Here is an 18,266-nt window from a genome sequence, read left to right as displayed (position 1 = left end):
GGTACATTTATACAACGGAATACTACTCAGCCATAAAAAAAGAATAAAATAATGCCATTTGCAGCAACATGGATGGACCAGAAGATCGTCTTTGTAAGTGAAGTAAGCCAGAAAGAGAAAGAATACCATATGATATCCCTTATATGTGGAATCTAAAAAAAAAAAAACCACAAATGAACTTATCTACAAAACAGAAACAGACTCACACACATAGAGAACAAATGCATGGTTACCATGAGGCCAAGGGGATGGGACGGGATAAACTGGGAGTTCAAGATTTGCAGATACTAATATGTATGAAATAGATAAACAAGTTCATACTATATAGCACAGGGAACTATATTCAATATCTTGCAGTAACTCATGGCAAAAAAGAACATGAAAACGAATATATGTATGTTCATGTATGACTGAAGCATTGTGCTGTTCACCAGATATGATGACCTAAGGCTATATTTACTTGTTTTAAACAGGTAGTCATTTAAGTTGAAGCACATTCTAAAAGATTTACATTTTTCACTCCCCTTCCCTACATTTTGGGTTTTTGGTGTCATATTTTACATCTTCGTGTTTATCCCTTAGCTATTTATTGTATTTATTTACAGTTGCTTTTATAATTTTCCATCTTTTAATCTTTGTCATATCTTCTTGGTGAACTGACTCTTATCAGTATTTGGTGGTCTTCCTTATCTCTGTTAGTCTTTGACTTAAAGCCTATTTATTCCACATTAGTATAGCCATTTCAGCTCCCTTTTGATTACTATTTGCTTGGAATACATTTTTCCACTCTTTCACTTTAAATTTATTTGATCTTTAAATTTTTAGATCTAAAATGAGTATCTTATAGACAGCAGAGAGATGGATCCTGTTTTATTTTTTTCTATTATGCCCATATCTAGCTCTTCTATGAGGAATTTAATCCATTTACATTTAAAGTAATTACTGATAAGGAAAGACTGACTCCTGCCATTTTGCTGTTTGTTTTCTGTGTGTCCTACAGCCTTTTGTTCCTCCATCTTTGTTTTCTTTTCCGCTTAGTTGAGTTTTCGGTTTTGATTCTCTTCTCATTTCCTCTGTGTAGATTCTATAGATATTTTCTTTATGATTGCCATGGCGATTACATATAACATCCTAAAATTATAATAATCTAATTTCAATTGATACTACCTTTATTTTAACCACATATACTTAATTTGCATTGCACCCCCATGTTATATACATTACAAGTTGTATCTTTATACATTATGTACTTAATAACATAGATTCATAATTCTTTTTATGTACTTGTCACTTATAATGTGGAAAATAAAAGGTGGAATTACAAACACAAACTACAATATTTACTTTACTTAAGATCTTTATATCTTGATGCAACTTCAAGTTACTGTCTAGCATCCTCTCATTTCAACCTGAAAGACTCCCATTAGCTTTTCTTCTGGGGATGATCTAGTGGTAATAAGATCCCTCAGCTTTTTTATTTTTTTTTTTAATTTCTTACTTGGTCCCTTTAAATTTTTTTCTTTTTTATTGAGTATAGTTGATTTATAATGTTGTGATAGTTTTAAGGGGCACCCCCATCCTTCGCTTACCTGGGAATTTATGAATTGCTCTTATATTTTTGTTGAAGTATTGTTGTTGTACAATATTATATAAGTCACAGATGTACAAAATAGTCATTCACAATTTTTAAAGGTTATACTCAATTCACAGTGATTATAAAATATTGACTACATTCCTTGTACAATATATCCTTGTAGCTTATTTTATACCTAACAGTCTGTAGCTCTTACTTCTCTACCCCTGTATTGTCCCTCCCGCCTCCCCTCTCCCCAAGAGTAATCACTAGTTTGCTCTCTATATATGTTCCTTAGTTTTGAAGGACAGTTTTGCCAGATACAGAATCCTCTCTTGACAGGTTTTGTCTTTTTAACACTTTAAATATTTAATTGTCCCACTGCCTTCTGGCCTCCAAGGTTTCATATGAAGAACTGGCTGATAACATCTTGTGAGGCTCCCCTCATATGTGACAAGGTATTTCCTTCCTGATTATTAAGATTCTCTCTGTGTCTGTGGCTTTTCCCTGTTTGATTCTACGTGTCTTATGTGGGCCTCTTTGGTTTCATCCCACTTGGAGTTCATCGAGCTGCCTGGATTTGTGGATTCATGTTTTTCATCAACTTTGGGAAGTTTGGGGCCAGTGTTTCCTCAGATAATCCCTCTGCTGCTTTCCATCTCTTGGGGTTCTCATAACACATATTTTGGTGCCCTTGATGCTCCTCACAAGCCCCTGAGGCTGCGTTTACTATTCTTCAATCTCTTTTCTTCCTATTCCTCAGACTCAATAATTTTAATTGTTTTATCTTCAAATTTGCCTGTTCAGAACCCCTCTACTGAAATTCTTCACTTCAATTACTTTATTATTCACCTTCAGAGGTTTTTTTTGTTCCCTGTTATAATGCCTATCTCTTTGCTTCATTTTGTTCATTTTATTCATATATCATTTCTCCAATTTCTTTTAGTTTCTTGGCCATGTTTTCCCTTAGCTCTGTAAGCATAGTTAAGGCAGACAATTTAAAGTCTTTGTCTAGTAAGTCCAATGTCTGGGCTCATTCTAGAACAGTTTCTGTCAGTTTATTTTGTTTCTTTGAATGGGTCTTGTTTTCCTATTTCTTTATGTCTTGTGATCTTTTTCTCGAAAATTGTGCATTTTATTATTATAATGTTGTTTAACTCTGGAAATCAGATTTTCTCCCTTTCCCTCGAGTTTGCTCTTTTTGGGGGCAACATTTTAGAAGTCCATTTGTTTTGAGGTATACCTAACTTTTTTTTAAAAAAGACTATTCCTTGTCAAGTTTAATCAGCAAAATCTCTGTTCTATTAGTACATGTTCAGCTAATGTTTTAACAGCGATTTCTTTGAATGCCAGGAGCTTAAACAAAAAACCCACAAACCAACAAGAAAGAGAGAACAGCCCCCTCGTCCAATGGTGCATTCCTTCCCCATTCAGCTAGGTTGGCTCTGAGCCTAGGAATCAGCCAAGGCAGAAACTTGAGATCTGCTCAGGATGTTTCTGAGCAGCTGTCTTGCTTAGGCATATGCATGACTTCCTAAATTATTCTGTCTACATGGCTGCTTTTTGAAAGAACTAATTTGCAAAGAGTTTCACCCTACCTACCCCTTTGGGCCTCAGATGGTCTATTTTACATTTCCACCCAGAATCTCTTGCCCTAGGTATCTGTAGGTCTGTTGAAGCCTTTATGAGTAGGACCTGCCTCTTTTCCTGTCTGCTTTATGAGTTATGCAAAATAGAGATGAGACTCTTGCTTCAGTCCTTCAGGTGTTCTCCAAACAGTTTAGAACATATGCATACAATAATTCACAAGCAAGGTCTGCTCTGCCCCCTCTGGTGCCAGAGGGAGGGCTGGTACCTGGGCTGCAGCCTACTCCAGATCAAAACTGCCCCAGTACCCGGGAGGGGATGGGGAATGGCAGGTGAAAATGCCACAAAACTTTCCTACTCTTTTGAATATGGTTATTTCTTTACTTGACATTTGGTTGGTTGCTATAAACCTGGGAGTATTTTCCAGAACGCCTACAAAATTGGTTTAGACGGCTTCTGCTTGTTTTGTAATGTTTCTGTGGAGAAACAAGAGCTTAGAGCTTCTAAGTCTGCCATTTTGCTGACATCACTCCCCAGTAAAGAGACCTTTAAAAGCAAGAGGAGGAGGATGTTTATAAAGATACAGCAGAAATTAAAAAACAGATTTATGATATAAAATCAAAGGCTAGCTCTTTAAAAATATATATAAAATAGATAAATATTTCTTGATGCTACTGAACAGAATTATGAATGAAGAAGAGAATATAACGATATATTCTAGAGGGCAACATATATGTGCATGTTAATGAATCAGAAAGTCTAGATAAAAAGGATATTTTACAGAAAAACATGAATTTTCAAGATTGATACAAGAAGAAGATCTAAAGAGACCTGTAAGTATGATAGAAATTAAAGCCATGTGTGCCAAACTGGAAAATATCATTCAAGGACCTATTCAAAGTACCATACACCCATTTTTATAAAAACATTTCATGTGTTGACCCTTGGGTTTGAAACACACAAGTCCACTTATATGTGGATTTCTTTCAATGAGTATGTGCTACAGTACTACTCAATCCACAGTTGGTTGAATCCTCAGGTGCTGAACTAAAGATACACAGGGCCAACTGTAGAGTTATACATGGATTTCCAACTGTGCAGAGGGTCAGTGCCTGTAACCTCCACACTGTTCAAGGGTCAGCTATATATGTCTACAGGTCAATTCTTTAAATACTTACAGCAACACCAACTCTTCAAGGAATAAATATTTACCATATGATATAATCTATTACAGAACACACAAAAACATAGAAATCTTCTTGATTCCTATTATGTCAAAACACAAAGAAATTTAAAGATAGATATAATCTATTAATATATTTAATAGAATCTATATGATATATCACAAATGTGTGAGATGGCCCCACATTACCACCTTGCCATTGGATAATTTACTAGTGAATTTTGTTGGAATTGGTCAATGGTTCTTGGACTCTTCAGCCAACTTATGAATGTTAGTAGAAGTCAGAGTAATGAGGAGAGGGAACGAACTTGAGGATAATTTCTCGGTGAGTTCCCAGCCTTCCCTAAGGGAGATTACTTTCTTCCAGTTGGGACTCTAAGAGGAATGGTGGGTGCTTCACATCTGGAGGGAATGTGGCAGGATAGTGGAGTCTGAAATGGACCTTGGATGTTAGACTGGGAGTGCAGGTAGATTTCATGTGGATTACACATGGGCTATGAGGGAAAAATGGAGGACCAGGAGCTATCTTGGATCCTCTAAACTAGGGATGCATAGATGGATGGAGAAATGGAAGTTGTCCGTGAAGGATGGAGTCCTAGAGCTAAGGGAAGAGCTCCAAGGGACTCCATAGAATGGAAGCGTATCCTCCTCTCTCACTCTGCCAACCCCCAGTGCTGGTCAAGGGACCAGCTGGAGAGGGCTGCCTGATGGTGGAGCTCAGAGAAGAGCCAATTTTCAATTATCTTCTAGGTCCAAAGAGCATGAAGCTACTAGAAAGTGGTACAGTTCAAGGAAAGCTTTTCTTACTTATTTCCCTCCACCTCTCAAAATAAACCTTCAAAACCAGAGGAGGACATATGCAGACCACCAAGCCAGGCTGGGAAGGGATGGAGGAGAAGCAGACACAGAGAGGCTGAGAAGTCAACTGCCCTTCCTTTGCCATGACAGCCTTCCAGCCCGAAATCGGGCTGGGCTGTGGAAATGGAAGACATTAATGCTAAATCTGAATTTAGTGTTAGACACTGAACTAAGAAATCCTATGTAACATAAAGATGGAAAAACACTATTACTAGAACGTTGATAGAAAACCATGCAATCTCCCCGTATGTTTACCCAAGGCAAAGAAATTTCACAACTCACCGAACAGTGTTTAAGGGGATGGCCGGGGACAAAGAAAACTGCATTACAACTAGATCACAAGGTATGTTTATTACCAACCCACTGGTCATCTCCAGATTTTCGAAAGAACAACTGTAAACTAACCATGGACAAAGCAAATTGAATAATTTCTTAAGAGTACTGACCACCATGATAAAATAGGATTTGTTTCAGGAATTCAAGGATAGATCATGGTAGGAAATTAGTAAGTTACAGTTACAGGTTAAAAAAGAAAAAAAAGATCATACAAAGAGAGAATTAATCAACTCTATTTCTATTCCTGATACGTAAAAAAGCAATCTAGGGTCAGCTATCTGATTTATAATTAGTTGCTGCCTATAAACTCTGTAAATTGGTGACATCTGTAATTCAACTCATGATACAGTTCCCAGAAACTGAGAGTGTGTATGTATTTATTTGTTTAACGGAAGTAAAAGAATGAGTCATAACCGTTAAACTGCAAGTCAAATCATCCTTCGTGGTGGCGCATGGGAAGCACTCCTGTCACAACAAAGAACTAGGGGTGCTGGACACCAATGGCCCTACTGTTTTTCATTTTCTGGAAGTTGAATTTAATGCAATACAACAGAAAGCAGAAATAATAATGAAGATTAAAAAATCACTAGGGGTGGGAATAGCTCAGTGGCAGAGCACATGCTTAGCATGCACAAGTCCCAGGTTCAATCCCCACGACCTCTGTTTAAAAAAATCATCATAAGCAATATAATTCTAAGACTAAATTCATCAAGAATACTAACTAAATTATTAGATCTAATATGCGATTTGGGTGGCTGGATGTGATATTGGACAAATCCGTCAACAGACAGCTATATACAAACAGATCAATAGTTTTCCCACATATCAGTGAAAGTCAGAGAGATAATGTAAAAATGACCCCATTCCTAACAGTACCACAGTTTTAAAAAATCAGGAATAACCTTATCAAGAAATGAGCGGTTATCTACGAAGAAAATGACAGACCTTTACTAAAAGCCATGACTGAAGACATGAATGAACACAGATGGACCACGGTTATGTAGGAAAGACTAAATATGGTCCAGCATTTGTTCTGCTCAAAGGCCTATTCATGAGCATAATGCCAACCAACATCTCAAATTATTTTTTCAGAAATTTGATAAAACAAATGATTCTAAAGCTCATGTAGAAGAATAAACTGGTAAGTATTGGAACAAATCGCTAACCATTTGAAAAAAATACGAGACTGCTACCTCTCATACACCAAGATAAATTCTGATGGATTAAGAATCTGTAGAATATGTACTTCTGAATGACGGCCATTCTGACTGGTGTGAGGTGACACCTCGTTGTAGTTTTGATGCATTTCTCTGATAATTAGTGATATTGAGCATTTTTTCATGTGCCTATTGGTCATTTGTATTTCTTCTTTGGGGAATTGCTTGTTTAGGTCTTCTGCTCATTTTTGGATTGGGTTGTTTGTTTTTTTCTTATTAAGTCGTTTGAGCTGTTTATATATTCTGGAGATCAAGCCCGTGTCAGTTTCATCTTTTGCAAATATTTTCTTCCATTCTGTAGGTTGTCGTTTTGTTTTGTTTATGGTTTCCTTTGCTGTGCAGAAGCTTGTAAGTTTAATTAGGTCCCATTTGTTTATTTTTGCTTTTATTTCTATTGCTTGGGTAGACTGCCCTAGGAGAACATTGCTGAGATGTACGTGAGATAATGTTTGCACCCCAATGTTCACAGCAGCACTATTTACAATAGCCAAGATGTGGCAACAACCTAAATGTCCATCGACAGATGACTGGATAAAGAAGTTATGTTGTATTTATACAATGGAATACTATTCAGCCATAAAAATGACAACATAATGCCATTGGCAGCAACATGGATGTCCCCGGAGAATGTCATTCTAAATGAAGTAAGCCAGAAAAAGAAAGAAAAATACCATATGATATCACTCATATGTGGAATCTTAAAAAAAAAAAGACAAATGAGCTTAAATATAAAACAGAAACAGACTCACAGATGTAGAATACAAACTTATGGTTTCCAGTGAGGAGGGGGTGGGAAAGGATAAACAGGGAGTTCGAGATTTATAGATACTGACAGGTATATATAGAATAGATAAATAAGTTTATACCGTATAGCACAGGAAACTTATTCAAGATCTTGTAGAAGCTCGCTGTGAAAAAGAATATGAAAATGAATATATGTATATTCATGTATGACTGAAGCATTGTGCTGTCCACCAGAAATCAACACAACATTGTACACTGACTATACTTCAATTTTAAAAAGTAAAAAAAAAAAAAAAAAAAAAATTGAAATGGAAAATTTTAAAAATGAAGTAGTATAGAAAGAACTGGAATTTAAACGTAATCCACATTTAGCACTTCTCCTTGTCTCCCCCCCAGCACTGCCCTAGGTTTGGGGGATGTAACAATAAACAGGAAACAGGTTCTTCTCTCAGAGAGTTTATATTCTCACAACGGCCTCCCTGCTGCCATGGATGGGAACAGAGAGTCAATAAGTATGAAGTGCAATAAAATGACAAGATCATGTCAGATGTGGGTAAGTGCTATGACAAAAATAAAGCAAGACGGTGTAACAGAAAGGGGATAGGTGATCAGAGCAGGACCCGGTAAACTGTCTTCAATCGTATGATTCCACTCTGATGCTAAAAATATGAGTATCTAGAAGCGACGTATTACATTCAGCAAAGAGCATGTGCAAAGGCCCTAAGACAGGGACATCCTTGGTTATTTCTGAAGGGCAGAAGGAAGGTCTGCATATTAGAAGCGTGATAAGAGAGGAGACCAGTGGTGAAAAGAGAGGGGTTAGAATTGCAGGAACCAAACCCTGGAGCAGAGAGAGGATGCCAAGGGGAAGCTGATTCTTGAAATGTTCAGGGACTCACTCACTTTCCATTCTGAGAGAAGAGGCGAAGGCGAGCAGCAGGTATGCGGGACGGTGTTTTTGTAAATGGGAAGGTGAAGAAATTTCTGTGTTTTCAGTCGAAGTATAAGGTAGCATCATCAAATGAGAGCGAGGAGGGACGTTTGAAGTGAAGGTGTACACAAGTCCTTCAAAGTAGGGGAGGAATGAATGCGACTGGGGTGAGCAGAGAATTTTATGAGCCTGCATCTAGAGGGAGACAGGGGACTTTCTCCAGCCTCGAAAGATAGAGTAAATAGGTTATTTCCAGGAGCTGAAATAATGATGCAGCCCAAAGCAGGTGTCACATCCCTGAAGCTAATACGTCACTTACTGCTGGTGGGAGTAAAAGTTGGCATAATCCTTTTTGGAAAGCAATGTATCGGGTTTTTTTTTTTTTTTTTTTTTACCTACATAAAAGTACTTGGGAGGCAGCGACCAGACAAGTTGGAGAATTAAGCCCACCTGCACTCAAATCACACTGAGCCTTATTAATTCTGTGAGCTTACATCTTTCCTGGGGGAAAAGGTGTCTGGCCAGAACCACTCTATAAAATACAGTTTTGGAAAAAGATGGCAGTCAAACCCATTGGATGACCAAATGTGAATCTTCTGAAATAAGTCCTAGGTTCATTTTAACATTGCATTCAACCTTTTAAGAACAGGAATGGCAGCTTTCACAATTTCAAGCAATTTTCAACAGCAAGAGGGAACTCCACAGGGTATTTTCCAACACATTTTCCAAAAGCTTCTCAGGCACAACATGACTACACTGTTTTCAAGAAGATGACTCAACCTCAAACTCCCAGGTGCCTTTTGGAGCAAATCAAATACTACTTCGTGAGCCTATTACAAACTCCTAGCATCAGAGAGAAGGTCCGAAGGCACAAAATGCACGGCCCGAAGGAAAGACCACATTGCAAAGTGTCTTCAGTGGGGCAGGTGGGATATTCAGTGACTTCAGGTGATCAAGCGGTCTTGAAAAAGAAAGATGGGGAGACAGAAGAGGGACAATGACTGCCTTCTCACAGACAGCAGAAAATTTCAGCTCAGCACCAAAGAAAACAGGAGAGCTGTCAATGGGAACAGGACCAAGACTTGTCAGCCTCTTGGGCAGCCAAGATTTTCCTTGTTCCTGAAGAGGCTTCGCTGCCCAAAGGAAATTTTCCAAGAGCCCAAGTTTTATTTTAGGAGGGTATGTGTCCCCTATCCAGAGCATCCTGTTCCACCACAGGGTGACGTGGATGTGCACAAGAGGCTGGATTCACGGTCTCATTCAGCCAAGCCCAGGCAAGTATTAGCCCAGGTTTTATACTCAGGGGCTCTAAGAGTCATTGAAAACATAATTCATGGTGTAGAACAACCTTTCATCACCACGAAAACATGATCCCTCTCCAGTGCCTTGGCGAGAGATCATCAGCTACTTCTGCAGAGTCATCGGAGTAATGGATTAACGATTTCCCAGAATAAGTCTGAGATGACGTACAAACCTACATCATGGAGAGCTCATCACAGCCAGAGATCTTCCTCTGCTCTTGATAAAGCAAAAGCCCTCATTGATCCTGTCCTGCAGCGGCCAGGCATGACTGGGAAAAGGAACCTGGAGGAGTGAAGTGGTGACTGACCTCCCAGGGTGGGCTACTGCGAGCTACTGGGGTCCAGGAAAGCCAATTCCAGTCTCCAGTGGTGAGAATTCAACCTTAGGGTCCCAAGGACAGAGCCAGGTCATCTTCATCAGCAATACCTTACAAGCAGGAGATTTAACAACAACCCCAGTGCTCCATGGACCTCCACAGGGAATTTAACCCACTAATGTTCTTAGCTGCATCAGACCTCCTCCAGGTCCACGTCTGGTACCCACACCAAAAGGATGCAATGTATCATTGCGGTTACAACACCACCCATCCCTGTCTGGCCATGTTACTAACATGGTCCAGCGAGGGCAAGAATAAAAAGAGAGGGGAGAGAGGGTAGGGTCTGGGGCCAAGGGAAGGATGGACGGTGGTCCATCAATGTGAACACTCACATTTTGTTTTTTATCAAAAAAACGCGGTATGTAGAGTATGCATATGTATGTGTGTGTATCCTGTAAAATATACAAATAGGACTTCAGTTCACACAGAATATGTATACACACGAATTTAATAAAATTATCAGTATTTTGAAATACTGATATGCTTTTTGCCCCAAAATTCAAATGACTTCAAATTCAAATTAATCTCTATAGATACATGTATTTTTTTTTAAATCTAAAGGCAGAAATTTCTAGATTAGCCAATTTCAAAAAGAATTCAGATGGCACAGTGTGACTGCTTAAGCACACACGGAATGTGGTCTGTTACTTAGGTTTTCTTCCTGACAGCTTGTCTGGGTCCACATGGAAGAAGTGTTGCAAAAATATGAGGTTCTAAATAAAGATCTAAGGGGTATATTGAGACTATAGATGAGTAAAAATAGCTACATATTTAGAAATCCATTTAGATTTAAGAGGTTACTTGAGATGTACAATGGATGTAAATTTCACCAGTTTTTTTTAGGTTATTGTACAGTTTAATATTAAAAGTTTCTCCTAGCTTATTATTACATTAGTATTTAATTTTTATATTAAAATTTAAGGCAGCGTATCAGCTAAAGATACAGTTTTAATCTCTTGGTTTTTTTCTTATTCTTGCCTGTTCAATAGTGTTAAATCCAACACTTTCAAATGGAGTTTGGAAATTACAGTTCTTTCATTCCTATTATAACGTTTTTGTCTGCTATGGTTCAAATGTTCACGTTCCCCCCAAATTCATATGCTGAAATCCTAACCCCCAATGATGGTGGTATTGGGAGGTGAGGGCTTAGCTCATGAGAGCGGAGCCCCGTTAATGGGATTACTTAGTGTTCTTATAAAAGAGACCCCACAGAGCTCCCCTACCCCCCAGCTTCCACCACGTGAGGACACAGGGAGAGGCTATCTGCTATGACTGAGGACAGGCCCGCACTAGACATGCAGTCAGCAGGCACCTTGACCTTGGAGTCCAGAGTGTCAGAAATCAGTGTCTGCTGTGGTGGGTTTTGTTACAGCAACCGGACAGACTCAGACACTAGCCTAACAGAGTTACAGCTCTTTGCTCTTGGACACACTAATGTGCTCTGACTCTTGTGAGATTTAAAATAAAAAAAAGAATTCAAAAATAAAAAGGGAGAGAACCCAAAGGGCAAGTTTTGTTTAAAAAGCCAAGAAGGCTTAGCCTGGTTTTTATTGCTATTTGCTTCCTTTTGCTCCCCCTGCACTGTGCGTCTGCTATCACACACACGCGCACACACACACACTTCTATTCACTTCTTTTAGGAAGGACATATCTCCTCATTTTTGCTCACAGGGTTTCTGGATAATCTTTTGTACAACCAATCTGTTTGTACTTGTCAAAGCCTCCAGAACTTTATAACCGTATCTCTCGTTTCTGGGTGAAAATATAAAATGCTGAAAACATCCCACAGAAACATCAATCTACACTCTTTCCAGAGTGACACCATGGCTTAGGTGACAAGCGCCACTTTCTTTCTCTTACAGTTAAAAAATCTAATTTTTGCTAAAATTCCAACTCATTCTATATCCTGGTCACTCAACATTTGAGGAAGTCACTCAACATTTTCCACTTAAGGAATGTTAAATAATTTCCTTTAAGCACCCTGAAGCACTAGAAGTCCTGGCGGCGTGCATTTACATGCACGGTGTTATGAGCAGACTTAGATTTGCTGGAGCCGTGGTTAGAGATTCACAACACTTTGAGAGAAACCCCTTCTCCAAGATAGCCGCCCGTGCCCCACTCCAGACGGGGGCCACTCCTGGAAGGAGAGTTTCCAGGCACTTTCAGGCCAGGAGATCAAGAAAGACACAGATACGCTACTCTCAAACAAAAGGAAACAAAACCCAGTGCTAAATCAACACGAGAGACAGATATCTGCTAAGTGCATCCGTCTGTGAAAGTCACAATCACTAGCCACCAGCAGAGGTGGGGCATCCCCGGAAGGCCAGGTGGGGGCGTCCCGGGAATGCCTGGTGGTTTCCAGGGTAACCAGGCAAGCCCAGGGCCTCCTCGGCGTTCCAGACAGCAGCCTGCTTTCCTGATTCAAGTGATTTTATTAGGCAACTTGGTGAGAGACGATTCTCACCAGGAAGCCTCGCATCCACTCGTTCCCATAAACATTGGTGGCACCACCTCACTAGACTCCATGGGGACGACACCGTAGGTGGGCACAACTAGACATTTTTTGTTCAACCCTGCAAATGGCTTTGGGAAACTTCCCAAAAAGCCTCTAAAGTACCGGGGTGATATTAATTACCAGCCTCTGTGGCTATGATATGGGAAATCCACCCTCAGGGAACGTGTGTCCTCAGATACGGCAGCCCAGTTATATAAACTCAGCCCGAGAAGGCTGTTTTTCACTGGCTTGATGTCTATTTATAGTAACAGTAATGCCCCCAATCTTACATTTATACGATTTTTTTTTTTCCTGCAGAGCACCAAGTGTTTCACGGGTGTCATGAATCTGAGGGCATGGCCTCACGTACTACCACCACCTCCGGGGAAAAAGTCAAGGTCACGGCGCCCCCGCGCAGCCACGACACCGGCCCCGCAGGGCAGACACACCTGAGTCCGTACAGCACCGTCCCGTCGGGGTGGAGGCGGATCATGCGGTTCTTCACCGTCACGCCGTGCACAAACGACTTCTTGTCGTTTAGGAAGTACGTGTCCGGCACCCAGAGCTGGTCAGCCACCCGATTGTCGAGCGTGAGGTTGAGAGGGATCCCGGAATAGGCGAGCCTTTTATCTCTCCAGTATTGTTGAAAATACATGGTCAAGGTGTAATCCTGCGGGGGGTGGGGAGAAAGGAAAGAAAAGAAAAGAAAGTTAGTTTGCGTCCAGCCACAGGCATGTTTCTTGCATGGCTGACCCCATTTCCGGTTGGAATCCAGGAGAAATGGGTACCATTTTCAGACCGCGTAGGAAGCAGCGGTCGCTTTTTTGTAAATGCAAATACCAGGTTTAATAGGTGTACATCTTGTCTGTAATTCCTGGGTTTTTGTTTCGTTTGTTTTGTTTTGTTTTGTTTTGTTTTTCCTGGTAAGAAGCACACTAGACAAACTGGCATTTTAGAACCTAGAAATAAAGGCCAGAAAAAGAGTCATCTTAAGATCAGGGTGCTGGCAGGGAGCTTGTGCGCTGGCCTACGACCAGCTTATCCCACCAAGCGGACCCGGGCTCGAGCCGCCCACGACAGGCCAGCCCGAGCTACGCACTCTCCACGGTGCAGCATCTTTCTCCGCTTCTGCCCGCTGAGCCGGCTGCAAATAGAAACTCTTTGGAACAGAAGCACCAGTTGGAGACACGATGACCTGTGGGAGGTCTCCGTACCCCACACATCACATTCTCCTTTCCTTCTGGATGGCCAGGGCCATTTCTACACTAACTGAGCTGTATCATCGTCTTGAGATGACGACATTTACGGAAAACGGAGCCTGGCGCTAAACCGGATGTGGGCGGAGGGAGCCGGGTCACGGTGCAGCCCCCACAAGCCTCCCAACAAAGTAAGCGGCAAACAGCAGATGACCCAACGTTTTCGTTTTGCAAAGTAGTTAGTGCAACAAGGAAGTGGGGTGGGTGAGACAAATCAGAGGCTGGGCATGGAAATTCTAGTTTGAAATGTCTGTTCTTTTTGGCAATCGCTGCTCAAGTCCGGAATGGAACAGGTGTAAAAATCCGGTCATATTCACGGGACATCCTGAACCCCATGGTGGAAGGATCCAAGCTGAAAATCCGAAGATGAGCAAGGAAACCCTCCCACCAGGAAAGGAGAAATCACTGCTGTTACACGCGCAGGAGCTCCTGGGCGCACACACTTCCAGGGCATGTCTACAACAGCCTCGCTCTGTGGGCGGTGAGAGATGGGATGCAAGTCCGCTGAAGAATCCATCCCAGACACAGGCCTTCTGACATCCCCGTCCAGTATTCATGCTGCCTCAAGGGCGGTTCTCAGAGCCTGCTAATGCAGTAGTGCTCCCTGACCCCCGCATCACTGATTACAAGAGTGCTGGGGCATAGAGGCCTCAGAAATGACAAAAAGCACACCCAGTGCTGTGCTCCAGGTGCCCACAGGCAAGGAGGTGACACAGCCAATACCTGCTAAACAGCTACGAACAAAAGAAGCTCTAAGATATATGGCCCGTAAAAAATCAGAGGAGCCAGGGAAGCAAACAGTGCAAGCAGGCTGGCGAGTCTTTGCAGGGGTTTTACCTACAGCTTGGAGCAGAGGTAGCATCTGAGTGCATGAGGAGAAACACAGATCTTTTTCCCAGGCACTTGCAGGGGGGCGGTCTGCTCCCAGGCTTACCTGTGTGAAACCCCATCCCCCACCAATCTAAGATTCTCACACGGTGGGTGGTAGTGAAGACAGGCCTTGGTCAGTTAGATACGAGGCAGGGGCATGAAAAATCACACAAGGGCGTTGCTTTTACTGAACTGAAGAGAATTTTGCTGGAACTTAGGGTGCAAGAGGAGAAAAGTAGAGAGAGGTGGGCAGGGCTGGACCCCACGGCAATGACCAGAAAGTGGAAAAACTCGAACACCAGCTCCAAAGCCGATGAACTCCACTGAAGATTTCCAAGTAGCGAGGGACATAACCATGTTTACCGGCCATGTCTTTCGTTTCCTGATTTCTCATGCTTTACCGTCTGGGCTCTGGGTGACCCTGGAAGGACACTCTCCAGTTCCTAGAGACAGCAGACAACTCGGCCAAGCCCTGGATTGTACTTTTCAGATGTAAACCATCCAACTCAGAGCTCACACCCTGAACTGGCTTCTTTATCAGGTTCTCACACTCCAGGCCAGTACCTCATTCCACAGTTGGCACATCCAGGCACCAGGCACCAGGCAGCCAGGGATAGACGAGGCCCCAAGACCCACTTTAGTGCTTCAAACTAGCCAGTCTTAAGCCTGCTCACCCAGCCTCGCCCATGCCCGTTCTGTCCATGTTTGAAAGTATGGTAAAGGTTCTCTCCCTGGGACTTCCCTCCTCTTGCACCCTAAGTTCCAGCACAATGGTGCCCCTTAGGGTTTCTCATCAATTCAGTAAAAGCAACATCCTTATGTGATTTTTTTTTCATGCCCCTGCCTCGTATCTAACTAACCAAGGCCTGTCTCCAATACCACTTACTGTGTGAGCATCTTTAATTGGTGGGGGGTGGGGTTTCACACAGTTGAGACCAGGAGCAGACCTCTGCCCTGTAAGTGGCTGGTGCTTCCCGGTGTCCCCCTCCCCATCACATGGCATGCCCCCTTCTCTTGGGGTCTGTGGGTAACAAACTTTTCAGTGACAGTAGCCTCCTGCTCTGTTGGCCTGGTCACACCTGAGGAATGATACAATCTAGATTTTAAACACAAAGCTGTGGATGAGGAAGGTCAGTTTTGCAGACGGTGAGTTCAGTGCGTCGGAGGGAACATGAGCCTACGTAGGGGGAGAGCTCACTGGTGGTGATGAGGGAGGACGGAGGACGGGGGTGCTGGTTTGGAAGTCCTGGGAAGTTCACAGAGAGTAGGCTGGATAGAGACCCTCGGAGGTGGATCGGCCTGTCAAGTTCACAGTCACGCCCCCACGTCACCATGAACTTCAGGTTGGTGATGCACTTTAACTGAAACATGCAAAGTTTTGGTGGCAGAACAAGATGGAAACACATTAGCAGGAGCAGCTAAAGGATGTTCAATTTAAATATAACCCTCCAAATGACATTCTTATGGAAATAGAAGAGTTTCATCTGCTTCCTTCTGGGTTTCAAAGCCCTCATCCTACGCCTGAGTCGTGAAGTCTAGCACTCCTCTCCCATCTCCCTTCCAGCTGGTGTTCACGTGGGCTGCTGTGAGGCGGGAGGCACCGCCACGTGTCAGCTGGCCCTGGGAACCCAGCTGTCATTCACAGTCTGCAGGCTCGGGATCAGGGTCTAATTTGGGGCTCTGCTGCTCTCCACACCATCAGTGGCCACCTCTTGATTTGGGTCTTGGGTGTTTGCTGAGGTGGTTTGGGTGGACGGGGGGTGGAGGGCTTAGGGAGCAGAGGGAGAAAAAGCAGGAGTGCTTAAATCCACATCTGCTGTGTGGGCTGTGCCTTCTACAGCAAGGGCACCGTTACACCCGCAGGGACACTGGTCAGTATCCCATTTCATTCTCCCGCAGAGAAGGAAGAGGCAGAGGAAGGAATGGTGATGGGACAGGTACAAGCCCCCTCTGCTCTCATGTGCTGCTGGGGGGCAGCTAAAGGGAGGCTGCACCATCGGGGGACCATGGGGCTGACTCTAGGGGGTGCAGTAGGGAGCACCGTGCCCATGAACAGTCAGCGTGCTCTAACCCACAGCAGGTGCCAGGCGACGTGTTCTATCAGCTCACTGCAACACAAGGCAGGGGTTATGGCTAGTCTCAGGAATGTCTCAAGGAAGTAACATTTAGAGAGCTCAAATAATTGGCCTCCCCGCCCCCTACTCCACTGAACACAAGGAACCATAGGAAGTGGGATGTGAAGCTGGAGTGGCTCTCAGCCTCACAGCTCTGGGGCGAGATTCTGTGAAGCGCGCGCACACACACACACACACATACACACAAAGCACCTGGTGGCGGAGACCTGCAAAGATGCCCTGGAGAGTGGAGAATGTGGCCATGTGCAGGAACATGTTTTTGAAGGGGAGCCGTAAGAACTAAGCACCACTAAAGCCCTCATCCCTGCAGACACTGAGCTGAGCTGCTACGTAGGCAGACACCTTGGGAAGGTCTGTTTCCTCCAACGGGTCCCAGACAAGTTGCTGGTTTTCACATCAGGAATGATGTGGCCTGGACCACAGAGCACAGCCATGAGGAGATGCACTTTGTGTGGGATGGAGAGTCTTCCAGGATTGGAATTCTGAGGCTGTAAAAGATCCAGGAATTCACAGAGATCTAGATGGCGGTGGGCTAGGGGTGGAAGGCGGGGGACCCTGGACTCCTCAGGGAATATAAGTTGGAGGTAGACTCAGGTGACACCTGGAAGGAAACACGCTATGAGAAGGAGCAGGGAGATGAGGCAGGGATGCAGGGGGTGGAGCCCTGTGCCACTGGGGCAGGAGACCCTGAAATGAGACAGACAGCAGTGCTGCTCACAGACTCAGTCCCCCACTCCCCCACCGATGTGATGAGCCCCAGAATGGCACAAGCAGGGGAAGAGGTGGAGAAAGGGGTGACCCTGTCAGAGCAGGCAGGTGGCTAGACATGAGCAGAGAAGGGGGGACACAGGCCAAATGGCAGAAGTGGGCAGAAAGGAGGGGACGGGGCCAAATGCAAGAAACCCTACGTCATGTAAGCACCAGGGGTCCCTGGATAGAGAAAGAAAAGCAGGGACCTCTGGGATGATAAGCGGTCACACATTTTGGGGTGACAAGTGACCTAGAGGCTGACAAAGAAAGGTGGGAAAAGGCAGGGATCGCCAGCATCCAAAAGTAACCTTTTGCTCATTATGCCCTCATTTCAATAAAATTAGGCTGGCAGATCAGAAGTATCCATCATGCACCAACACCATAACACTTCTGATTCAGACTAAATAAGGACAAAAATCCCTCCTCCCCTCAGGAAGGTGGAGTTGGGATGGAAATCAGGGAATATAACGTATGACTTCCCTCCCCAGTGAATATTCCACCCATTCATTTTTACACCCTATGTAACCAACTTGCCAAAGAAACTCGGGGCAGCCGCTCACCTGAGCCTGCCCGCTCTCCCCTTGAGAGTGCACTATCCATCCCTTAATAAGTCCCCACTTCACTGTCTTGACCTCCCTGTCTCGTCTCAATTCT

General features: G+C 43.3%; 1 protein-coding gene across 2 annotated transcripts in view; it reads right to left on the bottom strand.

Moving 5' to 3' along the window:
* Nucleotides 1–18,266, bottom strand: part of GABRB3 (gamma-aminobutyric acid type A receptor subunit beta3) — a 222,140-nt gene that overhangs the window by 48,806 nt on the left and 155,068 nt on the right. For both annotated transcript variants that reach the window (XM_031440437.2, XM_031440436.2), the window contains exon 4: nt 13,051–13,271. In XM_031440437.2, the coding sequence (XP_031296297.1) occupies nt 13,051–13,271 (221 nt within the window). The remainder of the gene's footprint in view (nt 1–13,050; nt 13,272–18,266) is intronic.

This window comes from Camelus dromedarius, chromosome 29 (assembly GCF_036321535.1).
Source record: "Camelus dromedarius isolate mCamDro1 chromosome 29, mCamDro1.pat, whole genome shotgun sequence".
NCBI classification, from domain to species: domain Eukaryota; kingdom Metazoa; phylum Chordata; class Mammalia; order Artiodactyla; family Camelidae; genus Camelus; species Camelus dromedarius.
This window is presented reverse-complemented; position numbering and strand designations above follow the sequence as displayed.